The 27,687-nt window shown below is 48.9% G+C and overlaps 1 protein-coding gene across 1 annotated transcript; it reads right to left on the reverse strand.

Moving 5' to 3' along the window:
* On the reverse strand, nucleotides 1-25,735 carry Dusp29 (dual specificity phosphatase 29). Its single transcript, XM_051142873.1, has 3 exons — nucleotides 25,509-25,735; nucleotides 10,016-10,236; nucleotides 1-435 (listed from the first exon to the last, which is right to left on the reverse strand). Exons 1-3 carry the CDS (start codon nucleotides 25,709-25,711, stop codon nucleotides 206-208), a joined length of 654 nt encoding a protein of 217 aa, XP_050998830.1. The 5' UTR covers nucleotides 25,712-25,735; the 3' UTR covers nucleotides 1-205.
* Nucleotides 25,736-27,687: the final 1,952 nt, after the last annotated feature.

Consider the following 27,687-nt stretch of genomic DNA (forward strand, 5'->3'; position numbering starts at 1 on the left):
GTGGTACCTTATCCCAACCCAGTTCTTCCTGCAGCTGGCCGGCCCACTGTGAGGCAGAGAAACAGAGGAGACAGCGGGCATCTCCTACTGCGCCCAGCCTTTGTTTTCACTGTTCCAGCTCTGTGACCAACAAAGCCTCGGTGCAGACACCCTTCAGCCTCTGGCTCTGGGTACCAGGGTCTCCAAGCTTTCCTGGAGAGGCCCCCTACAGCCCCGGCTCGCTGTCCTCTGGCCCGGCCTGTCGCCGTTGCTTCAGTAGCTGCTTGTCCAGCTCTCGGAGCTGCTTCAGGAAGCCCCGGTTGGGCAGGACACAGCGGTTCTTAGCCACCTGTTGGATGGCGTCCACCAAAGTCATGTTCTTGTGGATCATCAGGTAGGCCAGAACCAGAGTCGCTGACCGGCTTCGGCCCATGGCACAATGAACCAGGATCTTACCTGCGGGTGGAGGGAGACAGGAAAGCCAACGCTGAACGGGATGGGGTTCTTCAATGGACGTTCACTTCCTGTTGCCCACAGTTTGGCTTGGGCCACAGCTCCCCATCAGCAAAAATGAGAATACAGTCGCTTGGCTGTACAACACACTTGTTTGCTGATTGGCATGTGATAGGATGGGCAAAAGGCGGAAGTTACAATCACTGCGCAGTACGAGAAGGCACCAAAGCATCTGAGAGATTTGGTGCATCTCCGTGCCACGGAAAGTGACCTCATGGACCCGTTTGTCTGTTTTAAAGTTTACTCAGTCATGTTTAGCAGGGCTCAAACATCATCGCATACCCCAGGAGACTGACTGAGCAACCTCTCCCACCATGCTCCTCGCCTCTCCAGAGGAGCAGGACTATCCTGTATCTCTTCTTCCTAGAGAAGGATCTGCGGGCAAGAACACACCCCCTTCCCTGCTCCTCGTGTTTGGCTCCTAAACCCACAAGCCTTATATCTTCCCCTCCCTCCCTCCCTCCCTCCCTCCTTTTCTCCCTCCGTCCCTCCCTCCCTCTGTCCCTCCCTCCCTCTGTCCCTCCGTCCCTCCCTCCCTCCCTCCCTCCTTTCCTTTCACTGTGCTGTGTACAGAAAACCCTGCCACACGTGCACTGAATTACACTCCCAGCCTTTCAAAACACCTTTTCTATATCTTGCTTATATTTTTCATTAGCAGCTTACATCGGAGATCTCTATATATCAGTGTGTGAACAGTTCTCTTTTCTTTTTTCTTAAGCACCTTCCTATCCCACGCTGTGAGCAAGACCCAAGACCTTACCCACGTTAGACGAACACGTCCTCAAGCTACATCCCCAGCAAGAAATTATTTCAAAGCATTTGCCGTTTTTTTTTTCTTTTCTTTTTGATGCTACAGACCAAATCCAGGCCCTGGTGTGTGCTCAGCTCCCGTTCTTCCTCTGAGCTAGACCTCTTGGCCCTTGAAAGTAAATATTTCCAAAATACTCTTTTAGCTACGTATCTATCTATTTATTTGGACAGAGTTTCCCTCTGTAACCCAGTTTCAGATTCAATATCCTTCAGTCAGTCTCTCAAGCACGGAGATTAATCAATTTAAGCAGAATGCGCACCATGGGAGAACGGCCCTAGGATGACCCTGGGATGACCATCCTGTCTTTGGACTGGAGGTGGAAGGCAAAAGTGGGCGTGCCTTTGACTGGCTGCTGACTTGCAGACAGGAGACCCAGACTCCTTTCTGCTACTAACTGCCAACTGGGTGACAAATGGCAAAGCCATTCAGCCTCCTAAGCCTCAGTTTACTTAATTGCCAAGTGGAGGGACAGAATCAGATCAGTAGTGAGTAAAGCCGATTTAGGAAAAGTCACGTGGCCGGGGGTCGGGCTTTTAAACAGTGAAAGTAGCTTTTCTGTACCCTGTGCTAGAGGCACGGGACGAATCACCCATCAACTCAAGCTCACTAAACCGTGTCTCCACGCTAGTGCTGGAGGGTTTTTGTTTTGTTTGTTTTTGTTTGTTTGTTTTTGGCTTTTCGAGACAGGGTTTCTTTGTGTAATAGCCCTGGCTGTCCTGGACTCACTTTGTAGACCAGGCTGTCCTTGAACTCACAGTGATCCTCCTGCCTCTGCCTCGTGAGTGCCGGGATTAAAGGTGTGCACCACCACCCCTGGCTGGCCTTGAACTTTTGATCCTCGTGCTCCGTCCTCCTTCAGTGATGGGATTACAAGTATGATCTATAAGCTGGGCGTGGTGGCGCACGCCTTTAATCCCAGCACTTGGGAGGCAGAGGCAGGCGGATCGCTGTGAGTTCGAGGCCAGCCTGGTCTACAAAGTGAGTTCAGGACAGCCAAGGCTACACAGAGAAACCCTGTCTCGAAAAACCAAAAAAAAAAAACAAGTATGATCTATGATGCTCAGTTTACAGGGTTCCAGAGATTCCCCCAATTCATATGTTTTATTAATTTTAATGAATATCTGAAAATGTTCAGTTCTTAATTTCAGTGGAGTAAACTTTGGTAGATATTACCTATCCACAGGAATCCTTTGAAGTCTTCACTGATTTTTTTTTTTTAAGAGTGTAAAATTGTTCTGAAACCTAAAACTGTGAACCAATAGTCTCCATGCAAAACGTTTCAGGCCAACAGCACCCTTACCCACAGCCATGATGTACAAGTGGCCAGGTCCCTCAGGTCTCCACTTGGTGGCGCTCTAGAGCCCACCCAGTACACCCCCTGGCCCTGACGATTTCAGCTTTGACTTAACCCTCATTTATCATTGTCCCTGCTTTGCAGGTGGAGAGACAGGTTCAGGAAGTTAAATATCTTGCCAGAGGTCACCCACAGGCTGATGCCACAGAAACCAGCTTAATGCAAATTGTGTTTGAGGCCCTCACTGTGTACCACCGCTCTCTAAGGGTTGGCTCTCTCTTCCCTCAGGGGTGGCCCTTTCGCGTAGCTACCAGTCTCTCTACTGAGGTTCAGCTGGCTGGGGTGTCTGGAGCTATGTGACCACAGTGCAGTTGATCTTCCTGCCTCTCGGCTAGCCTGATGCCCAGAGATGAACAGGAAGTTGCCTGTGGACTGTTTCTGCATGGACATGGCTCTCTGCTCTTTTTAGCCCTCCCTTCCTCATGGGATCAAGCCCAGGACAGTGGCAAGGGCCAGAAGCCAAGACAAGGTAAGAAATGGGATAACCCATATTTGACCACGTCCCCTGGATGGGGAGGCCTGGTGGCACTCAGAGGAAGGATAGCAGGCTACCAAGAAGAGACTTGATACCTTATGAGCATATACAGGGGGGAGGAGGTCCCCCTCAGTCACAGTCATAGGGGAGGGGAGTAAGGGGAAAATGGGAGGGAGGGATGAATTGGAGGATACAAGGGATGGGATAACAACTGAGATGTAATATGAATAAATTAATAAAATATATTTTAAAAAAAGAAATGGGAGAACCCCTGCACAGTGGGCACCTCAGTTCCCACGGGATGAGAAGACCTGGTCCCCGTCACCAGCTGCCTTTCTGTCTGCCCCGCGCCGACAAGGAGGCCAGGAAACAACACCCTTTGTTGCTGTGTCATTAAGGGGGAACCAGTTCCCGTTTTCAGCCAGTGTGGACATCCCAGCAGATGACCGTCTATCTCTGGTGTTCTAATCTCCATGGAGTGTTCCAGAGGGAGGCTGCCTGGCCTCTGGCCAGCTCTGCTGATAACTGACGGCCTTCTTCCTCTCCAGTTATAACTAAACACTTGTAAAGCTCTAGGCCATTAAGCTTTTGGGGAGCCTGAAGCCTGTGGAGAGACGGCAGAGAGGAAGATAGAGCGATGGGAAAGGTGGGGGGAGGGGAGGAGGGGGTTCTGAGCTCTCAGCTCCGGCTGGAACACTTGGAACCAAATGTGGTTTTCATTAATGCTGTCAGGCCGGAGAGAGGGGCTGACTTCCTCCAAGGCAAGAGCGGGTTGTTCTCTGGAGGTCTCAGGCGACCCTAGGCCCCACGGGCTTCCTGTCACCAGAACCTCAGGGGCCTATTCCCTTTTGGCTCTGGGGCTCTGACAAGTCCCTTTGTTGAGGCCCAGGGTTGGTGGTGGAGAACTCGGGCCTGTTCCTGGTCCTTGCCTGAACTTCAAGAAACTAGGAGGCTCTGTGACTGTGACATCAACTCTAGCAGGGTGCTGAGGTAAGGGAGTGCTGTTGGGACTGTGGTACTGTTGTCTGGTTCAATCCACAGCTGACTCCCAGGCAACCCTGATTGCCCTGGGCGTCCTTCTGGGTAGCCTACTGTTTTTGAGGCAGGGTCCAGCTACATCACTGAGGCCTGGCCTTGGACTCTCAATCTTCCTGCCTCAGCCTCCTTGGATTGTTGGAGTCACAGGTGTGCTCCAGGGTGCCTCATGCTCACACACTTCACATTATCTCCCTGTAGCCAGTTCTCACAACCACCCAGAGGTTCCGGTCAAACTGCCATTGTACAGAGGAGGCCACTGAAGGATTTACAGAGGAGTGGCTTTTTCCAGTCACACAACCATCAATAGCAGACCACACCCCAAGCCCAGGCGGCATGGCACCGACGCCCAGGCAACATGTCCAACTGCTGCTAGTGTGTGCGTGCCAGATAAAAGTTTTACAAATAATACATACCAATGCTACGTGCAATCTGTGCTATTATTTTCTAATCTTTCTAATGCATTCAATTAAAAAGGAAGGAAGGAAGGAAGGAAGGAAGGAAGGAAGGAAGGAACGGTGGTTACATCCATCACACTGACAGGTTACAGCCTATGTCTGAGAAATACTGACTTTGATAAAATATTTGCCAGAAGGAGAAAGGCTATAATTGTATGGAAAAACTCTAAATTCAAAAATTTTAATGTATCTAGCTAGGCACGGTAGCTAATACCTATAAGGCTGAGGCATCAAGATTACCATGAATTCGAGGTTTGAGGCTAGCTGGGTTTACAGAGTAAAACCTTATCTCAAATAAACTTAAAAACAAACAAAACAAAACAAAAAAAAAACCTCTACCGCATCCAATTGCTAGTTTTCAGTGTTGACCAAAGGTGAGCTTCTGTCACTCAAGTTAGATACGTTAGGAGCCAGCCTGTGTGCACATCACACAGATACAGTTTAGACATACTTGTCAAGCCTGTGACCCAGACACCTACCTGCTGTCCAGGCCTAACCTATACACTCATCAGCACCCACCTTCCTTGGTTTTAGGGGCTACCCTTGCCTGCTCCCCACTCACTGCCTTGGAAGCTGCCTTTCTCAGCAAACATGTAGAGGGACAGATGTGGGGGTGCAGAGGTCCTCGGAGAATGAGGACAAGGTGTGAGTCCAGCAGAAAGGAAAGGGACCTTAAAACACTTGGGGACAATCTGGCCTAGCTAAGGCCTTAGACTCACCAGAGAACTAACTTCCTGCCAGAAAAATGGTGGCATCTATTTTTCATACCCACTTTGTGGTGTGTGTGTGTGTGTGTGTGTGTGTGTGTGTGTGTGTGTGGTATGTGTGTGTGTGGTGTGTGTGTGTGTGTGTGTGTGGTGTGTGTGGTGTGTGTGTGTGTGTGTGAGCACGTGCACATGTTGTTCCTCAGGCACTGTTGACCTTATTTTTGTAACAAGGTCTCCAACTGGCTTGGACCTTGCTAGCAGACAAGGCTGGCTACAAGCCCCAGGGATTAGCCTGTCTCCACATCCCCAGCCCTGATGTCACAAGGGCACATCACCAAGTCTGGCTTTCTGCTTGATTGGTTTTTTTTTTTTCAAGTGATGTCTCCCAGGCTTGGGCTCATGCTTGGCCATATCCTCATGCTTGGGCTGCAAGGACTATACCAGCAGAGCTATCTTCCTAGCCTGGAATTTATTTTATTTATTTATTTATTTATTTTTGGTTTTTTGGAGACAGGGTTTCTCTGTGCAGCCTTGGCTGTCCTGGACTTACATTGTAGACCAGGCTGGCCTGGAACTCACAGGGATCCATCTACCTCTGCCTCCCGAGTGCTGGGATTAAAGGCGTGCGCCACCACCGCCTGGCTTTATTATTATTATTTTTTAACTATTTATTTATTCATTTGTTTATCCTGAGACAGGGTCTCACTGTGTAGCTCTGGCTGGTCTGGAACTTACTGTGTACACCAGCCTGCCCTCAGAATCACCGAGCTCCACTTGCCTCTGCCTCCTGAGTGCTGGAATTTCCTTCTTCGTGGTTGTTGACGTGGCTCAGAGCACTGGGGATCCACACGGAGGCTAAGTAAGTGCCATAACTCTGAGCAACATGTGCATTCCTGTAGTAGATTTCATGATGGCTTCAAAAGCAGGCTGGGGCCCGTTTAAGACAAAGAATGAGTGACAGGCAGGCTGTGATACTCAAACTGATCTTCAGAGCCTATAATATCTGGTATTTCCTAGGAGATTTCATTAAACCAGATGCTCCTGAGCTCCCTGTGAGCATCCATGCTAGGGATTTGGTCAGTTCTTTCCCCAGCGAAAAAGGGTGAGTTCACAAGTGGCTTTGTCTTCACTTCATGTTATTCAGTGACCTCTTAAATAGCATAGTCACCAAAGAGACACTCACGTCAAAGGCTCTCCTGTGAGGCCAGGGTGAGGGAGGGGCTCTTCCCTGGTTAGTGGGTGCTACCTCTGGTTAGCTCTGTGACCCTGGGCACACCACCTGGCTTCGAGGGGGCTGTTTTCTCAGCTCTCAGGAAGGGCAGCAGACCGAGCTACTGCTCCAATCTTCACATCATGAGTGAGTTTCCCTAGTTCTGATGAAAGGCCAAATTAGCAAAGAGTGGGAGCAAGAGTGGGCCCCAGAGGCTGATCTCAGGCTGTGGCTTTAGTGCCACAGCATGAGAGAGGTAAATTTTCACTGGGTGCAGTGGCTCACGTCTGGATCCCCAGCGTTCAAACTGAGGCAGGAGGATCTTAATTCCAGGCTGGCCTGGGCTGTATAACAAGAGCCTGTGTCAAACAAACAAACAAAGTAACAAGGGAAAATGAGAGAGAGAGAAAAAAAGGAAAAGCCAGGCGGTGGTGGTGCACGCCTTTAATCCCAGCACTTGGGAAGCAGAGGCAGGAGGATCTCTGTGAGTTCAAGGCCAGCCTGGTCTACAAAGAGAGTTCCAGGACAGCCAGAGCTGTTACACAAAGAATCCCTGCCTCGAAAAAAAAATCTTTTAAAAAATAAATCAATAATTTAAGAAAAGGAAAAACACACAGCAGATGCAGGCCTTGGGTTCAATCCTCAGCATTACAAAATAAATAAATAAATAAATAAGATCAAAAATTTAAAAACTAACAAGAAGCCTGAACACAGCTGGCAGTGAGAAATGGGGTAGAGGCAGTGTGTTTGGTCTAGGACTTGCCAGCAAATGGCAAGGAAGGCCAGAGTGTCCATCGACACCTCTTACATTAGGATGCAATAAGAAACATGCGGGCAGGTCTGGCTCGGAAACAGCAGTGTCCCTTGGTTTTGCAGCGCATGACTAGACACTATCAGGCCACCCCCTGCATGGAGCAGGCAGGCCAAACACCTGTCATCCATGTCTCCTGGAGTCTGTGGCAATGCCGGAGCTGAGCTAACGAGCGCTCTCTTTTGTTACTCGGCCCACTCAGGACAAGCACATGATGGTGCCACTTTTGTTCGCCCTCTGGCAGCATTTAAAACCTAAGCTACGTGACAGTGAAATCCACACCGGAGGTTTTTCCCGAAAAGGCCAGATGTCCCGCCACACCGGCGTTGGGGATGGACAAGCAGCTGCCCTCTTCAAAGGAGACAGGGGGCTGTCTTCACCCCAAACTCCATCCCACTGCCTCGCTGGCAGCCAGTGCCACCCTAGGATGCTTGGTTCTGGAGGCTTAGCATTCAGGCACTGGCTTGGGGGAAGTCTTTAAACATGCAAAGTGCAAAGGTCAGTTAGAATGAAACCCAGTGCCCATCCACCAGTGTGGTCATCCAGTCCCTAACCCCACAGCTTGCTTGTCATCACACGTCACCGCTGCGCTCTGTTGCCTGTGCACTCTCTGGCTTCTGTATATACTTTCCTCGCAACCCATCCTTTACTTTTGCGCACTGGGTCTCACACCAGCCTGACGCTTTCTTGCTGATGCGATCCCGCCCAGCAGGCCTTTGAACATCTGACTCCAGGGCCCGGATCTTTCCTGATTTGGCAGTAAGGGCAATCTCTCAATGTGCGGGGATCCTAAAGCAAGCTTTCGTGTGAGTGTGTCATACAAGTTCAAAGTTGGAATGCCTTTTTTTCTCCCTCCTTTCTTTTAGGGTCGGAAACTTTACGATGATGAGGTGCGCATGCTGGCAAAGTTACACGCCCCGCGGTGCACAGCTCCTCTCCGTCACGTGTGTCCGCGGGCCTCCTGCACCCCGGGTCCTATGCCAAGTGCTTTATGTTTCTGCCGCTGTTCCTCATTATAGCTGCTCAAGGTAAATGTTTTCATCACCGGAGGAATCGCATCATTACTGAGTTTTGTGATGAGAAGAAGCTAAGCCCGGCCCTGTCTTCGTCTCCAAGGCCTGCCAGGCCCCTTCCATTACGAGGGAGCCTAAGACATGAAAATGGCAGCTGAGCACACGAAATAGATACTGAAGGGACTGGCTTGCTGTATGACGTCATCCCCCCAATATGTTTTTCATTTAGCTTCAAATGCAGCGGGGTGAATTTTACAGCTTTTTTTTTTTTTTTTTTTTTTTTTTATCCTGTGTGGAGACTCAGGATGCACAGAATACAGTGGGTGGTTTATAAATAAAATCATACAAGGATTGGCCAGAGACGATCTGCCGTCTAATCCTAGCTCTCCAGCACTGTGGGTGTTTTTCATCGCATAGCGTCCTCTGAGCCAAAATGATGACAAATCTTGTGGGTGGCTATGGCTGGCTGTGGAGCCAAGCACCACCACAGCCATCAAGGTCTACCAGCTGATGGACAATGTGGCGTCTGAGGCCGAGCCCCAGGTTGCAAGTTCCGGAAGCAGGTCAGTTGGTCAGTGAGCCTTGTAATCCCAACTTCTTACGGGCAAGAAAGGCTTTCGGTAATTGGATACCCTGAGTTGCTTGCTGATTCACAAAAGGGTGTGACAAGAGGCTGAAGTCAGAGCACAGACTAGGGAGGTGACATCCCTTTGGCCTCCGTGGAATGTGCTGAGGTCACTGAGCAGTAGTCACTGCTGACTGTCTTACCCACAGGGCATACCTTTCTCTCCAAAATAGCCTTGTAGTTCTCCCTGCATTAGAGCAGTCAAACTGCATTTAGTGTTTGTTTGTTTTCCAGAAGGGTTTCTCTGTGTAGCCCTGGATGTCCTGGAACTCACTCTATAGACCAGGCTGGCCTTGAACTGGGCAATCTGCCTGCCTCTGCCTTCTGAGTGCTGGGGTTAAAGGTATGTGCGACCATCACCACCACCACCACCAAGCTCACCCTGGCCTTTGTGGTGTGTGTGTGTGTGTGTGTGTGTGTGTGTGTGTGTGTGTGTGTGTGTGTGCGTGCGCGCGCGCGCGCTTTCTAGACAGGGTTTCTCTGTGTAGCCTTGGTTGCCTGAACTCTATTTGTAGACTAGGCTGACCTTGAACTCACAGAGATCTGCCTGCCTCTGCCTCCCTGAGTGCTGGAATTAAAGGCCACCTTGGTTTTTTTTAAAGGGTGGCTGTTCCTCAGGAGCTGGAGACTCAAACCAAAAGCCCTGACCTCTAAACCTCCCTCTTTTCAGTTCCCGACATTGGCTATCAAGCCCAGAACCCCACCAGCGGTGATGCAGTTAGCTCAGCCCATCCCTGCAGACGATCCTCAACCCCAATGCACCAGATTTGAGAATCACTGGTAGATCCTGCTTCGGACCCATCCGGCAAGGATAGCAGGAGCTGGGCTTCTCCTTGGGGCGAGACTGATGTATCCCGCAGGGCCTCTCCCCAGAGGAGAATGGGGCGTGGCCTGGCAGGGCGGACTCGGGGTAGGCGGGGTGGTAGGTGAGGACTGCACTAAGTCTGGGGACCGTATGTGACGGGGTGGGGCCTCAGGCTGGGGGCAGGGTCTCGCCAGGACAAAGTAGGGTAGGGTCTCTTACTGTGGTCGTCTTGGAGCGCGGAGTCGATGAAGGCTGCAGCCGAGTAGAAAAAAATGCTGAGGTCGAAGGTGGGCACGTCGTCGGCCTCGACGCCGTGGTACTCGATGGCCATGTCGCGGTAGTAGTCTGGCCCGGTGTCCACATTCCAGCGGCCGTGCGCGGCGTTCAGCACGTGGGTGAAACCTGCCTTCTGCAGCCCGTAGCGGTCCAGCGCCGTGGCCCTGGGCGCAGAGAGAAGGGTCGGTCGATGGCTGCCGCGCGCTTCGGCTTTCTACGCTGCACCCTGCGCCTTCCCGGTGCGAGGCGATTACTCGCAAAGGCCCAAAAGCGCCACTCTTCCCGAACCCCAAGCCGCTGGGCACCATTTGGGATTTTTTGACTATGAGAAAGCTATCCCCAGGGGTAGGCTCAGGCTAGACGTTTGCCTAATTCACCTAATCCTGCACATCTGGGGCTGGACTTGCTAGATCTCCCCAGAGGCAAACGAAATAATCTCTTCATCTGAGCCTGCTTCACGGAGCCTGAGGAGACCCTTTAAAAGAGGCCTCTATTTTGAAGCTTCCCAACATTCATGGGGATGGTGATCATAGCTGGGGGGGGGGGGGGAGGGAGGATTCAAGATGGTGGTTGGGAGGATTTCGTGGGATTGGATAAAATTCTTAAATTGATGCCTTCAGGGTTGGAGGACACAATATGGATGGGGGACTGGTTGCTTTTTGAACCCTTTGCCTAGTTAGGCTTTCATTGTTTTAAGGAACTTCCTCCAATCCAGGTGGGAGCCTTAGTATTCCCCAGAAGAGTTTCTGGGAACAATAATAAGGTGGCTTTGAGGCAGTTAGCCTCGGAGCAGAGCTGTTATTCCTGGAGGAAGTGCTGGAGGCTCCTGGGGGGAGAGGCACCCTTAAATTTGCCCTATTACAAGGATGAGCATTGTCCACTACAAGAGTCAACACTTAAGGAGGAGAAGAAGGAGGTGAGGCAGACCACAAAGGAAGGCGTGGAGGCTGAGAATGATGGGGGACAGTCAATCATTTGTCCCCCATAATGACGTGCTGATGGTAACAGAAGGGAACAGACTGATTAAGCCAAGGTCTCTCAGGGAACTTGGGTACTAATTGGCATAGCAAAAACCAAATGAACAGGCGCTGCAGAGACACTAAGACGGTGTGGCACCATACAGCATGTCCATGAGACTACGTTTGGAAGGTTGAAGAGGTGGCATGGGGGTAAGTCAGGAAGCAAACTGGGGCAGGAGTGTTTCATCCAGACTGACTGAGTCTCATCCAGGCTAAAGGGATGTCAAGTGCTATAAGAATGGGAAGACTATCAGTGCGGGTGAGGGATGAGTGGGCAGAGTGGGCTCATGGTGGGCCCTCTGTATATGACTCTAAGCCAAAGATGGTTTAAGAAAGGGCGAACATTGTTTATTGGGTCATTCTGGTTGACATGTGGAGATGGATTGGAGGGGGATGAAAAGCAGAAGCAATGGGGCTAGAGAGATGGCTCTGTGGTTAAGAGCACTGTCTGCCTTTTCCAAAGGACCTGGGTGCAATTCCCAACACCAACATGGCAGCTTACAACTGTCTGTAACTCCTGTTCCATGGCTGCTTTTCTTACATCTGCCTAGGCATGGTACCACCAGTTGTGGGCTGCCCCTCCAACTGCCATCAGTTGACAATCAGGAAAATATTCCCAAAGACATTCCTGCTGGTCAGGTGCATGGAGGCAGTGCCCCAACTGAGAGTTCCTCTTCCCAGATGTGTCAAATTCTCAACCAAGCTTAGCCATTGCACATAGTAAGGCCACTGGTCAAATGATGTGGATGGAGTGAGGGCCGGTACCCTGGGCCCGGAGGAGTCTCACATCAGAAACACATCTGAATCGAGCCTCCAATCTCTCTTTAGTGTCTTTACTCCCTATGAGAGGAACGGCAGTAGAGTCTAGAGTCTGGGAAAGACGTAAGCACAGGCATTGGACCTGTAGGAAGATTTTTCAAAGAGCTTATCGGAGGTGCCTGTGTGTACAGCCAGGTGCGGTAGCTCATGTCTTTAATCCCAGCACTTGGGAGATGGAGAGACAGGGGGACTGTTACACGTTCCAGGGCTGCATGGACTAGCGTGAGGCCCGGCCTGAACGAACAGAAGAATGCGGGCCCAGTTTGGTGACAAACATCTTTAATGCTAGCTAGCATCTGAGAGGCAGAGGCACGTGGATCTTTGTGATTCTGAGACCAGCCTGGCCTACATAGTGGGTTCCAGATCAGCTAATGCTGCACAGTGGGGTCCTGTATGGGGAATTGGGGTCCAATGGAGAGCCCCCTCCCCCACCGCTGCCACTGATGACCATTGGTGCTGGCATATTCTACTTTCATCATTTTCCTTCAAAAGGCCTGTTTCTCATTTTCCTTCTTGTCCTAAAATATGTAGACAACAAAGGTTATGCTTCAGGGACACAGGCCTGCACTCAATTAAAGCCTCCGCTAACGCAGCCTGTCTTGCTGAGTAGCAATCAGCCTCACTTTGAGGTTGAGCTCGGGTGGAAAAATTAAAACGAACTGTCCCTGACAAGGAGCTCTAACCCAGCAGAAACACTGTGCGTCATGTGTTCAGCAGCAGTCTCCACAGAGCCCGATGGCAGGTTGCATGAATTGCAGTTTGCACTTTGCTGCTTTGAGGGTCAGGGGTCAAGGGAAGATACCTCACTTTGGGTGATACCTCGCCACTCAGCCCAGCCAGCTGCCTCTGATTGTGTCTGGGAAGAAGGGCCCAGCAGAGCTTCAGAGCATCAGCTCATCCGAGGCCCATTTGTTCCCAGGGCTCTATCCGGCTGGCCAAGCTGGGCAGGGGCTGTGGTGTCCTCACACAGCAGCTCTGGGGCCTTCACTCAGCTGGAAGGCAGGTTGAGACCTTGACTACAGCAGGCTGGGCAATTTACAAATAAAATCTAGTGCTTCCTAGATTGCAGACCCTGTGTCGAGTCCCCAGTTGGGCCAGATGCCCAGCCCAGCAGTGACTGCAGCTGGAGTGTGGATGGAGGGCTATGTCTTGCTTGTGGTTTTGTTGTTGTTTGTTTGTTTGTATTAATTTGAGAACCAGATACATAATTATCTCAGATGGGTTATATGAGAAGGGAACTAAGAAACCCAGGGAGGTTTTGAGGTGATGGGAATAGAGGAAAAAGACCACGTGGCTCTCTTCTGGGCCTCCTCTGACCATGGGAAAGGACTTCAGGGCACCAACAACAGACAGATTCAGGAATTTACTTCCAGAGTCTGGGGGAGGGACTGAGAAGAGCCTCCTTCAGTGAAGTGCTTGCCAGGGAAGCATGGGAACTAACAGGGATCCCCAGCACCAACAGGAAAGCTTAGGCTCAGTGCTGCGCCTGCGACCCCAGCACGCTAGGCTCGGTGCTGCACCTGCAACCCCGGCACCCGCTAGGCTCAGTGCTGCGCCTGCGAACCCTGCACCCGCTAGGTTCAGTGCTGCGCCTGCGACCCCTGCACCCGGCACCCGCTAGGCTCAGTGCTGCGCCTGTGACCCCTGCACTGGGAAGGCAAAAGCAGGAGAAGCACTGGGTCGTGCTCATCAGCTAGTCTAGCTGAATTGATAAGCTCCAGGTTCAGTGAGAGACCCTGTCTCAAAAAACAAAATGGAGAGGCTAGAGAAGACATTTGCTATCTGTCTGTGCCTCCATATATGCATACATGACAACTCTCACCCTCCCACATGTACACACATACATATGACACACAGGTGCACATGCATGAACATGTACATACACAAAACAATTTAGGTGATAAAAGAGCCTTACTGTCTGGATAGTTTGGAAATCTTAGTTGTAAGCAATGTATTAAAAAAAAAAATCACATGCCATCTTCCAGAAATATCATACCCAACAAGAATGTGGAAAACAGAACTCCCACAAAAATTCGTCCATCTGTCTACACCACTAAAATAAAGATTATATTATTAGTCTTTTAATGTAAGATACCCCAGTTGTTTTTCTATGCATAGACATGTTATAAAGACATGTTTTTGCTATAATACCATACAGGCATACCTCTTGTTTTTATTTGTGGTACTGGAGACAAAGCCTGAGGCATCACACATGCCACGTGTGTGCTCTGACTCCAAGCTAGCTCCTTGGCCCTCTTTTTACTTTTTATTTTGAGACAGGGTCTCATTAACTTGCCCAAGCTGGCATTAAACTCTCTGTGTAGCCCAAGTAGTTCTTGAATTTGTGATCCTCTTGCCTCCTGAGGACCTGGGATTGCAGACTGCACCATCAGGCCTGATTCACACCTTCTTTTATTGTGCTTCAAAGATTGTGTATGTGTGTGAGCCTATGCATGTGTATATGCCAGTGCATTCAGCATTCGGGGGTGTGTGTGTGTCTGTGTGTATTTGTATATGTGTGCTTGTGCATGTGTGTATGTGTTTGTGTGTATGTGTGTGCTTGTGCATGTGTGTATGTGTTTGTGTGTGTATGTGTGTGCTTGTGCATGTGTGTATGTGTTTGTGTGTGTATGTGTGTGCTTGTGCATGTGTGTATGTGTTTGTGTGTGTATGTGTGTGCTAGTGCATGTGTGTATATGTGTTTGTGTGTATGTGTGTGCTTGTGCATGTGTGTATGTGTTTGTGTGTGTATGTGTGTGCTTGTGCATGTGTGTATGTGTTTGTGTGTGTATGTGTGTGCTTGTGCATGTGTGTATGTGTTTGTGTGTGTATGTGTGTGCTTGTGCATGTGTGTATATGTGTTCGTGTGTGTATGTGTGCTTGTGCATGTATATATATGTGTTTGTGTGTGTGTGTATGTGTGCTTGTGTGTGTGTATATGTGTTTGTGTATGTGTGTGTGCTTGTGCATGTGTGTGTATGTGTGCTTGTGCATGTGTGTATTTGTGTGTGTGTGTGTGCTTGTGCATGTATGTGTGTGTGTGGTGCTGGGGATTGAACACAAGGCCTCCAGCAAGAAGCCAAGCACTTGCTATTTTCCCAGCTCTGATGCTACATTTGATTTCACTTTTATAGTTTGAGACATATGGCTACCCGACAGCAGGATAAATCTATCAGCAGAATTTTTCCAACAGCTCAGATGACAGGGAGCATTTTAATTTTATTTTTATTTTTGGTTTTTCGAGGCAGGGTTTCTCTGTATAGCCTTGGCTGTTCTGGGCTCACTTTATAGACCAGGCTGGCCTCGAACTCACAACGATCCACCTGCCTCTGCCTCCCGAGTGCTGGGATTACAGGCATGCAACACCATGCCCGGTGGACAGGAAACATTTTTAAAGCAAAAATTGACTGAAAGATGTACATTGTTCTAGATAATGCTATTATTTAACAGACTAGAAGATGTGCCCAACCTGTAGCTGCCTATGACCAAGAAAAGCTGTGAAGGTCCAACACAAAGTCATAGATTTAATTAAAACATGAGTTTGTAGCTTGATCGCACAGACTTTTGGTTTTTGGTTTTGGTTTTGGTTTTAAAGATTTATTTGTTTATTATGTATACAGTGTTCTGCCTACATGTAACACCTGCAGGCCAGAAGAGGGCACCAGATCTCATTATAGATGGTTGTGAACTATCCTGTGGTTGCTGGGAATTGAACTCAGGACCTCTAGAAAAGCAGCCAGTGCCCTTAACCTCTGAGCCATCTCTCCAGCCCAATTGCACATTTCTTAAGATGACACTGTTGAGTTGCAGTGTAAAAAGACTGAAAGCTGGGGCTGGAGAGATGGATCAGTGGTTAAGAGGATTGACTGCTTTTCCAGAGGACCAGACATTGGTTCCTAGCACCCACAGGGCAGCTCACACCTGTCTGTAACTTCAGTTCCAGGTGATCTGACACCCTCTTCTGGCCTCTGAGGGCACTACACACATGTGGTATACAGATATACATGCAGGCAAAGCACCATACACAATAAATAAAAATAAATATAAAATGTTCTAAAAGGGGGGGATACTGAGGTTATCTAATATGGTATGGTGTAAGTAGATATGCTAGGAGACCAGAGAATTCAAATAACTTGCTTTATTTTGATATTTATTGTGGCAGTTGGAGACAGTTCTCTCTCTCTCTCTCTCTCTCTCTCTCTCTCTCTCTCTCTCTCTCTCTCTCTCTCTGAGACAGGATTTCTCTCTGTAGCCTTGGCTGTCCTAGACTAGCTTTGTAGACCAGGCTGGCCTCGAACTCACAGAGACCTGCCAGCCTCAGCCCTCCCGGAGTTCTGGGATTACAGGCAGGTGTGCCAGGTGATAGGGTCTCTGTATGTAGCTCAGTTCGGGCTAGAACCTGTGATATTCCTGCCTTAGCCTCCTGAGTTCTGGGATTATTGGCAAATATCACTATCCCTGGCGTGTGCAGTTTATTCTGAGAACATTATGGATCCCTGGTTTGACGCAAGTCTCCTTTCCCTCCCTCCCCCCCCTACTACCCACTGGCCAAGCTCTGGGGTCTAACTGCAGCTGTGAGACTGACATGGCCTGGTTTCCTCAGTCAGAGCCCTTCCTTCCTTCCTTCCTTCCCTCTCTCTTCCTGGTCCCAGCATCCTGCCGCTCCCTCTAAAGTCGCCCCCTGAAAGCTTGCTTTAAACTCCACTTCATAGTTAACTTCAGCTCTCCACTTAACACAAACCTAGAGTCACCTGGGCAGAGAGAACTTCAATGAAGAATTGAAGGTCAGGTTGACCTGTGGCCCTGTCTGTGAGACTGCCCCCCCCCCCTTGCCCCAACCCCTTGAGACAGGGTTTCTCTGAGCTCTGACTGTCCTGGAACTCTCTCTGTAGTCCAGGCTGGCCTCAAACTCACAGAGATCCACCTGGCTCTGCCTCCCAAGTGCTGGGATTAAAAGCGTGCACCACCACCGCCCGGCCTGAGACATTTTCTTAATTGATGTAGGAGGGCCCGGTCCAGCGTGGGAGGCGCCATCCCATAGCAGGTGGTCCTGGGCTGTATAAGAAAGGTAATTAAGCAAGCAAGTGGTTTGTGCTCCTCTTCCCTCAGTCCTGCCTTGGCTTCCTTTGATGGTGGACTGCAATCTTTAAGCCAGGTAAACCTTTTCCTTTCCAAATTGCTTTTGGTCATGTTGTTTATTGACAGCAACAGAAAGCAAACTAGGTTGAGTGGTGGTGGCTTACACCTTTAATCTCAGCACTCAGGAGGTAGAGGAAGGCAGGTCTCTGTGAGTTCAAGGCCAGCCTGGTGTACATAGCTAGTTCTAAGGCAGCAGAGCTACAAAATAGAGACCCTGTCTCAAAAACAAAAACAAAGCAAAAGCAAAAACAGAGAGAGAGAGTAAACTAGACTGTCTCCTCGGGCCTCACATGCTGAGACTTGTACTGATCTCAGCCTAGGTTCCTTAGTCTCTTCAGCCAAGACCGTTTCCAGTGTGTTCTTGTGCAGAGCCAAGGGGCCGTGTATGGCCAGAATACATAGGTCCATGCAGATAATCGGACACCTTCTTTCAGAGAGAAAATGGACCACTGCCACATTGCAGGACTCCGTACTGGGCAGCGAGGACAATCCCCTCGCGCTGAGGCTACTTCCCACCGGGTGTCTGCAGAGGGCAGCGTCCTGGGTCTGCTCGTGCCTGTTTGCTTACGGTATGTTTCAAGCAATTTGCCATCCTCTTAATCTGTTGCCTGTGACAATGTAGTGGTTGTGTGTCATTTTCTGGGTGTAGCCTTGATGTCTCTGTCTTCCCCCTCGAGTCGGGGCTGGCTGTGTTTTCTCTGCAGGTGGATTTTGGAGCCATGGGTGGTGTTTTCCTGTCTTCTGATTTCATTAAAGTCTTTGGATGTGAAGGCGAAACTGCACTGGCTGCTCATGGACACGTTGAGGCCATTCAGGGCAGCAGCCGAAAACCTCTAAACAAAAGCCCTTGGGGCCTCACTTTCCTTTGCTTGCTGTGTAGACCCAATTACACAGAAAGTGCTTTCCTTGCGGGGCTTGTGAGACTGAGCTGTGCTGTGCTCACGTTTCTTTGTCAGATTAAAGAAGTTCAGAGAGGGAGCAACGGAGGATTTTACATCAAGATGTTTATCTTTGGATAATGGGATTTATAGGGAATTTTGGGTTGCTTTTTCTTTTGGTCTATATTTCATAAATTCAGTAATGAGCACCCTATATTCTCTTACTATGTAAATGTGTACTGCGGTTTTAGTGATATCTCAGTACTCAGGAGAAACAGATTACTACACACGTGAGGCACATTTTTAATTCCTGTTAGAAATCTCTTCCCACTGGCCACGGTGAGGCAGGCCTCTCGTTCTCTTAGCACTCAGAACACTGAAGCAGGAGGGAATACCCTGTGTTAGAAAACGAAAACCTCCAGCCGGGCAGTGGTGGCACACGCCTTTAATCCCAGCACTTGGAAGGCAGAGGCAGGCGGATCGCTGTGAGTTCGAGGCCAGCCTGGTCTACAAAATGAGTCTAGGACAGCCAAGGCTACACAGAGAAAACCTGTCTTGAAAAAACAAAAACAAAAAAACGGAAACCTTAGCGGAGTGTGGTGGTGCACGCCTTTAATGCCAGCACTCCAGGTAGAGGCAGTGGATCTCTGTGAGTTCATGGCCAGCCTGGTCTACAGAGCAGGTTCCCCAAGACAGCCGGAGCTACACAGAGAAACCCTGTCTAAAGCAAACAAACAAACAAACAAGGAAGCAAACAAACAAAAAGAAACCTTTTCCCAGAGCAGGGGCATGGTGGCACACGCCTTTAATCCCAGCACTCGGGAGGCAGAGGCAAGCGGATCACTGTGAGTTCAAGGCCAGCCTGGTCTACAAAGTGAGTTCAGGACAGCAAAAATAACATAGAGAAACTCTGTCTCGAAAAACAAAAAACAAAACAAAACAAAAGAAACTTTTCCCCATGATGCTTCACTCCCCACAACTGATTCCCCAAGGGTAGAGTCCATGGAAGGAAAAGGAGTAAATGCTGGAAACCTGTGTTTGAAACAGGATGTATTGGTAATTAAACTAGACCTTGGCCCACTCCTTGTGCAGTGAAAGTCTTTGAACTTGTTTGAACGTTGCTCGGGGGAAAGCTACATCTAGTGTGAGAAGACCTGGCCAGGGCCTCAGGCAGTTTTCTCTGGCTACCTTGTCTGTGACCAGTGTCCACTTGCAGTAGTTGAAGGCTCAAAGCCCAGATTTTTCTGGTTCTTCTGGGAAACATCCAGCATGCAAAATTGTTAACCCTGTTTTTGCTGCATCCCACCCTGGCCATGCCTCACCTTGGTGTAGCAGGCCAACGGTCAGCTTCGCTTGCTGCTTTGAGGACACAATCATTTTGTGCCTGTGTGTGGGAAGAGAGCCACCGCTGTCCAGACACATCTCTGGGAGGCCTCTTCCTCCCTTTCCCAGGAGCTGGCTTTTGAGATTACTAGCTGGCTGGGAGCAAAGGAACCAGAAAGGACAAGAGAAAGGCCCCTGGGCTGCAGAGTGGGGACCTGACCTGGTTCCTTGGGAAGGGTTTTGGGTTGTTGATGGTCCCCTGAAATGAGGCCTTGGTGGGAGTTGCCTTGGGCCCCAGCCATCTAAGGGACATCATAGTTTAAGATCGCAGAGGGATGCCACTGTGGGACAGATTTCTTAATTACTCCTTTCCAACCCACTGTTCTCGTTGGCTGCCCTGCCTAGGAAGGTGCAGTTCCCTCACAGTGGTAAGATGGTGCCCTTCTTGCTGATTACGTGGAGAGAAAAAGGAAAGAAAGGAAGAAAGGTTTTGCTAAGCAAATGAGAGATGTGAAGGAGATTAAAGTGAGAATATTTAAATTACAGAGGCACGGTGCTTTTCAAGCACTCTGAAGCAGTTCTGGAAACACCCATTTAGGGACTGCTGATTGATAAGAGGCTATGAATTATTCTTATCTCCTAGTCCCTGGCTCTCTGGAGGGCAACACTTGGTTAACCTAATTTGAATCTAATTTAAATGACTTAAGAGTAATAACACAAGTATGTGCTTGAACCTAATAAAGCCTAATTTATTAAATAGGATGATTTTTAAAAGAACTGTGTATTACAGACAGACGGGGGCTTTGAAATCATCCTTTATTTAATAAATAAGGAAACAGAGTCCCAGGACAATAAACGGTTTCGCCAAACGCCAGACAGTGAGTGGCCACACACAATGAAGACTTGAACTCTGTACCTTGCATATTAAATGGGTGGGAGGCGAGGTGGCATTTACTCCGCTCTGGGAGCCTGCGTGAGTCCCACTGGGGCAGGGTTAGCTCCCTCCTGAGTTATGAGAAGTGGGAGGTGAATGAGGAGGAGCCGTCCCTGTGGGGCTTGTCACCCATGCCCCAGTCCTCTGTTGATATGGCAGACCTTCTCTGGGGCTGATGTATCATGGGGCCTTGGGGATTTGGACACCCCTATGGGGCCGAACCCCTTTGCAACAACCTGGGACAGAGCACTTGCTTATAAATCCTGGAGTGCACAGGGGCTCTGGCATTCCTCTTCCCGCCTTATGCTGGGAAGCAGGGAGAGTGTTTGGGAGGTGCTGAGGGACCTTCTTCCCACACTTTGCGGGGCTCCTTGTAGGATCTCATGGAGGGGGGTAGTTGACACGGGTTGGTTTCTGTCGCCAGGCTGTCCTCAAGGCCAGGAGGACCCCTCACAACAAAATCTGGTGTTGTGAGTTTTGTTTTGTTTTGTTTAAGATTTATTTGTTTATTATTATGTATACAGTGCTCTGCCTGCATGTACACCTGCAGGCCAGAAGAGGGCATCAGATCACATTATAGATGGTTGTGAGCAACCTTTTGGTTGCTGGGAATTGAACTCAGGACCTCTGGTAGAACAGTCAGTGCTCTTAAGCTCTGCGCCATCTCTCCAGCCCCAGGTTTTGCTTTTGCCTTTAACTTAATCACTTTACAGACTGATCCCAGGCCCCTCCCTCCTCTTCTTCCAGTCTCCCCGCTTCCTTCCTCTCCTTCTCAGAAGGGGAGGTCCCCCACAGGTACCATCCTACCTTGGCATTGCAAGTCATAGGAGGACTAACTGCATCCTCTCTCACTGAGGCCAGACAAAGCAGCCCAGCTAGAGGAGAGAGAGCCAAAGGCAGGCAACAGAGTCAGAGACAGCTCCTACTCCCACAGAATCCAGTGCTTAACCTATAGTCTCCTCATCATCTGTCAACTTTCTAGAACCCATCTTGTCTGTCATAGTTCATACTTGAGTGTGCTAGGCATTGTAATAAACTCTGATCTGTCTTCACAGATTTAAATCTAATAGATGAAGACATTGAAGCTTAGAGAGCTTGACGGCCAGGCCAAAGCCCTATGGAAACCTGACATTGTGGCCAGAGAGCTCAGCTGTCTTCCGGTCTCCATAAAGAGGGCCTGGAGGAGAAAGAACAGACATCATCTTGGGGGCTAACTCTGGCCAACCAGCAGGTCCCAGGAGTCACTGGCCTGTCCTAGGCTCCAGCAGTAGACGTGGGTGGCCTTGGCGCTCCGGAACATCCATCTGTTCTTTTGTTTTGTTTTTTGTTTTTTGAGACCAGGTTTCTCTGTGTAGTCTTGGCTGTCCTGGGCTTACTTTGTGGACCAGGCTGGCCTCAACTCACAGTGATCCACCTGCCTCTGCCTCCTGAGTGCTGGGATTAAAGGCATGTGCCACCACGTCCATCCATCCATCCATTCTCCCTCCTGAGTCTGGATTGCCTTCCAAGCTGTCCTCTGGAGTCTGGCACCTGGCTTTCAAAAATCTTAGGTGCTGTACAGGGGAAAGAAAACCTTGCCTCCATGCAAATATTAAATGAAATGCCTGTGGAACCAGTTTTGGGCTTTGGGCAATATGTTCAGAACCAAAAAAGTCAGGCACTCCTGTGATCCTGACTGTGAGCTTAGCCTCACCTGGTGGTTCTGCCATGAAATCCATGGCCCTTTCAACCTTGATAAGTGGGCATCATACCGAGCCCAGGGTCAGAGTCAAGTCTAAGGCCAAGCTGACTCCTGTCCCCTGCTATCGCCAGGTCACATAGAACTGACTTGGAGCTATTTGGCTCTGAGCAAATGTGGTGTGTGTGTGTGTGTGTGTGTGTGTGTGTGTGTGTGTGCACATGTGTTGGGGCTTGATTGGGCAGAGGGGCATTGAACAGAAAGGGCAGTGACATTTTCTTGGTTGAAAGAAGCAAGGTCATAATCAAAGGTCAAGGAAGCAAGCATTTGCCAATGTTTGGTGCCCCCTTAAGCAGAATGAGTCCATTTTCAGACATTCACGGTTCTTCCCTGAGAGTACTTCCTGCATTCAGCCTTCTCCATTAGACCTTCACCTACATTTTTGGATGGTTCACTAGCAGTAACAATGACATTTCATTCCTCTATTGCTTTATCATTTCCAAAATGCTTCCTTTTAGGCTTTGAAGCATCTCAGCAGCTATTCTAGGTCCAGAAAGGTAAAAGGCCCGTCCAGAAGCCGCCACATCTTTCCAAAGGGCCGTGGTAGGATGTAGACTGTTTGCTCTCTCTGCCCCAGTGCGGGTTCTGCTCTCCTGACCCTGTCAACAGCATGTTTTCATGTGGACTTACTTGATCCAATGAAATATGGATAAAAATGACACACGTGAGGTAGGTCTGGGGAGGCAATGTCTATAATCTCAGCACTCGGGGGAAAAAGAGGCAGACTGAGCTACATGAGAGTTCCCTGTAAACCGAATAAAACAAAGCACGCTTGCATCGCGTCTAAGTCAGCCATGGTTTAGCCATGCCTTTCTTTTCTCTCTGCTGCAAGAGAGAAACTATCCCAGCACTGTCCCCGATTTGGGCTGGACTCCGGAGATCATGGAGCGTGAAGGATGGAGTCAGAGCCAGGCCCACCGTGGACTGTAACATCGAGAAATAAACTGCTGTGATGAAGGCCGCTGAGATGTGGGAGTGTCCCTGCATAGTGGTAGAGCTTATAAGTATACCCTCCTTGACAAAAGCTACATTTGACTTATGCAAAGTTTACAAATATGACACAGAAGTTGTTAATGACAATAAAGGAGAATACAGCATGGATCCAGGCCACAGTGGAGATAATCCATGAGAAGTTTCCAGAGGGAAAGTATGCCAGTCACAAAGGGCCACCAGGTCGTACAATTCCACTGATGGACAATGTCCAGGTTAGGCAAATGTGTAAGAACAGAAGATAGACTTGTGGCTTCAGGGGCCTGAGGAAGGTAGCGGGTAAGAAGTGACTGCCTAATGAATCCTGCTTTCCTCTTGAGGTGATAAAAATGTTCTGTAATTGGATAGTGACAATGGTTGTGCAACTCTGCGAAATCATAAAATCACTGAACTGTGCTACTTAAGAGGATGAGTTTTTATGGTACATGAGTTATATCCCAGTAGAGCTGAATTCTAAGAGAAAACAGTACGTCGAGTTCTGTGTACCCCTCACCTCAGTTCCCCTAATGTTCTCAACTGGGAAATGACTGGACAAATTGTACCATAGTTATAGTGTGGAAGATTGAAAAGGCAGAACAGCATAGATGGTAGGATTTAATTTTTTAAAGAAGAAACTGCTTAAGCCCGATGTGGTAGTGTAAGCCCCTGGTCCCGGCACTTGAGAGGAAAAGGCAGGAAAAGCAGCCGTTGAAGGCTAGCCTGAGCTACTAGGACCCATCTGTGAAGCTGAAGAGCTGGCTTGGCAGTTAAGAGCTCATCCTGTTCTTATGGGGGACCCCAGCAGTTCCCAGAACCCACCTTAGGCAGCTCCTGGCTGCCCATAACTACACCTTCAGGGGATCTGACACTTTGTGTGTTCTGCTGGCACCAGCACACATATGCACAGCCTGCCCCAAGGCATCGTGTGTATACATAATAAAAATAAATTCTTTAGAAAAATCTAAATCTGTTTAAAAGAAATGAAAATGTCTTTTATGTATGGGTTTGTATATGTTTCCTTAGGTTTGAAAGAGCACACAGAAAGTATTTGTGGGCTAGCAAGATGGTTCAGTGGGTAAAGGTGCTTGCTGCCAAGGCAGATGACCTGAGCTCAAAATTCTTGGTTCTCATGTGGTAGAGAGAGAACCAACTCCAGCTAATTGTCCTTTGACCTCCATGGATACATTGTGGCCTGCACTTGTACACACATGCACACACATAAACACATATATGATAAAAATCTGTTTTAAAAAACCAACTCCAAACTTGTTATTGGCAGAATTAAGATTGGGGAAAGAGAGATTGTATGTTTGTTTTGCTTGAGACAGAGTCTCGTGAGCCCAGGCTAGCCTTGAACTCCTAATCTTCCTGTCTCTACCTGAAATAGACATGCAGCACCATGTTTGGCTTGTAGTTTGTTCTTGTAATCTTCCCCCTATTTTTTTTTTTTTTTTTTTTTTTTTTGAGACAGGGTTTCTCTGTGTAGCCTTGACTGCCCTGGACTCACTTTAGACCAGGCTGGCCTTGAACTCACAGTGATCTGCCTGCCTCTGCCTCCTGAGTGCTGAAATTAAAAATGTGCGCCACCACACCCGGCTCTTCTTTCATTATTATTAGAAAATGGCATGCAATTTTTCTAACTTCTCATACCTTGGGGGGGGGGGGGACGAAGACTATGACTGCCCATGATAAATGGGTATTAGTGGAGGGTGGGGGAATAAGGGGTGGGGGAATAGGGGTTGGGGGGTCCTGCCCATCTGCTCTAAGAAGAGGCAGAGCTCGAGCTGCAGTTCAGAAGGATGGGGGGTGGGGAATTGACGTAGAGGTTATGAATCTTAGCTTCTGTAACCAAGGTTTAGGATATGGGATACTAACAGCCCTGTGACTCAGTTTCCTTACGTTGAGACATTGTCCTTTACTGGGTTATCATGAAATCCAAATGAGGTCATGCTTGCAGGGTGCTTAACATAGTACCTACCATACAGTGGTCCCTAAATTGTGGCCATCATCATCATCATCACCTACAAGCAGACATTTCTTAGTTGTTTATGGAGAAACTGACTCTGAGACCTATAAATGGGCAGTGACCTCAATTTTGACTTACTGTTTTTCAGACACTTATTTTGGGGTACTCTTATGCCAAACTCCTATTCCTACTGTTAATAGCTAAAACATAAGACCACATTTCCCAGCATCTCTTGTGGCTAGGTTCAGGAGAAGTCTTGGGCTAGACTTTCCCTTAGAAAGCTGCCCTTCTTGGCTTCCTTTCCTCTGGCTTCCTGTGGTTCATAGCAGAGCTCTGTGAGCATTCTGGGTCCTGAGCAACCTTCAAGAAGGACAGTAGACCCTCATGATGGTAAAGCAGTGCCCAGAAGCCCTTGTCCCAGTGCCCTGTGCAGTCACCATGATAGTCCCAACAGCCCCCCCTTTGGACATAGGCACAAGCAAGGCTGCTTTGCTTAAGGCTCTTTTCTGTAAAGTGGAGATGAGTGCTAACTAACGTACTTCTCATGGAACAGCTGACCAGGAAGGCAAGGACTGTGACCAGAGTGATAGGCGGAGGAGGCACTGTGCAGTGCCCGGGGTGACGGCAGTGTAGGATGGGCCTGGAACTTACTCATCACCAATATGGAGTCGGGGCCAGACCTCGTTGACGTGCGTGTACTGGGGGCTGCCCTTCCAGAAGAGACGCTCCAGCTCGAAGGCTCCAGGGGTGCAGTAGTTCTCATCCTCCCCGTCCTGCTCCTCCTCCTCCAAGGACAGCCTCATGGCACAGAGGTGGGCACGCTTGACTCTTGTCTTTGCGTCTCCGGATGCCATTTTGGAGCCAAGGGCTTTTCTTTCTGCATGAAAGAGTCAGGACAGGGTTATCACGGAATGACTGACACCACAGAGGGAGTGATGAAAGCAGAGCGTAGTTTAGTGGGGGCTTTCCCTTGCCTGCTATGACCCCTCTTGCTCACGCCAAGCCACACACAGGTAAATGAGGAAAGTCATGGTGACAGTTGAACGACACTCCCCAACATTCCAGGACATTCTAGGGCTCATATAGCAAACATGCCGGAGAGGTGAGGCAGATGTAAGGCTGACCCAAGAGCAGCTTGAGCCTAAGAAAGTCCCCTAGACAGCCCATTCCTCTCCTCTCCCTGCTGTGCTTTATTTTTATTTTTATAAGGTCCAATTCCTCTGGTGCTGGCTCCCCCCCCCCCTTTATCTGACTGGCACTTGAGAACAGGGAGGCATTGCAAGCCCCTGGCTGTCTCAAAATCTGCAGGAAGCAGCTGTCCAGCAAAAACGGCATGTGACTGCGTCAAGCAGGGCCATGGTCTTGGTTCTGGGCAGCCCTACACAGAAGCGGGACTTTGGAAGCCTTGGAGTGAAAGAGAATTGTCTGTGTGAGGGGTCAGTCAGCTTAAGGCAGTTGGGGTCGCATTCGTGGCTCACTCTCCTGCTAGAAGTCTGATTGTTGCTTCCAGGGGGCCAAAAAAGATGTCCCTGCTAGAAAGCTGTGTCTTCAGACAGGTGCTGTTGTTTCAAGTTCTTTAAAGTCACTAACTCAGTCTTAACTCTATAAAAGGAGCCATGGTCCCCACCTTACATATGAGAGAAATGATCAGCTGAAGTTGTTTGGCTGCTGAGAGGGACGGTGTAGAGACGACAGTGTGGTGGAAGAATTCAAAGACCGTTAGAAAGGCTGAGAGCTTCAGAGAACATCGGGGTCAAACAGGGCTCGGAATACAATTTGGAAGGCCCATGTTTCTCAGAAATGGCCATTCTGGACATACATGCTAAAAATAACTCCAGCAGATTCAAACACATTAAACACTTAAACGGTAATGGTACTTGAAACAGGCTTGCAGTCTAGAGAGATGGCTCAGCAGTTTAGAGCCCGCACTGCTCTTCTAAGGCCCTAGGTCCAGTTCCCAGGACCCACATGGTGGTGGCTCACAACCACCTATGACTTGAGTTCGTCCAGACACTGCCAGCACCTGCTGTCATGTGCGCAAATATTTTACACACACACACACACACACACACACACACACACACACACACATACACACACTCAAAAATAAATATTTAAGCTGGATATGATGACAGTTAATTCCAGCACTCAGGAGGCAGAGGCAGGAAGATCTCTGTGAGTTCGAGGCCAGCCTGGTCTACAAAGTGAGTTCCAGCACAGCCAGAGCTACACAGAGAAACCCTGTCTCAAAAAAACACCATGTGGTAAAAATATTCACAGGTGAAATGATGTAGTGTCTAGATTTTACATAAAAAAAAAAAACAAACAATATAGTTGGAGGGCCAGCGAGAAGGCTCAGCAGGTAAAGTGCTTGTCATGTAAGCCTGGAGACCTGAGTTCAATGCCCAGGAGCCCCATAGAGGAGGAAAGAAATAGACGGCAAAAGGGTATCCTCTGACTTTCACACATGCACTGTAGTATGTGCACATATCAAATAAAAGTATAGTTGGGGGACTGGAGAGATGGCTCAGAGGTTAAGAGCACTGACTGCTCTTCCAGAGGTCCTAAGTTCAATTCCCAGCAACCACGTGGTAGCTCACAACCATCTATAACATGATCTGATGCCCTCTTCTGGCTGGCAGGTGTTCATGCAGGCAGTGCACTGTATACAAAATAATAAATCATATATATATAAATATATATATATATATGGTTCAAAATATTCTGGGAGGCTGTTTCAGACTAGGATTCTAAGAGTTGAGACTGAGGCCCTTGTCTCTTAAGAAAAATTAAAAATTTTAAAGGCAATGAAAAGACTAAAACCATTGTG

Source organism: Acomys russatus, chromosome 3 (assembly GCF_903995435.1).
Source record: "Acomys russatus chromosome 3, mAcoRus1.1, whole genome shotgun sequence".
In the NCBI taxonomy this organism is placed as follows: domain Eukaryota; kingdom Metazoa; phylum Chordata; class Mammalia; order Rodentia; family Muridae; genus Acomys; species Acomys russatus.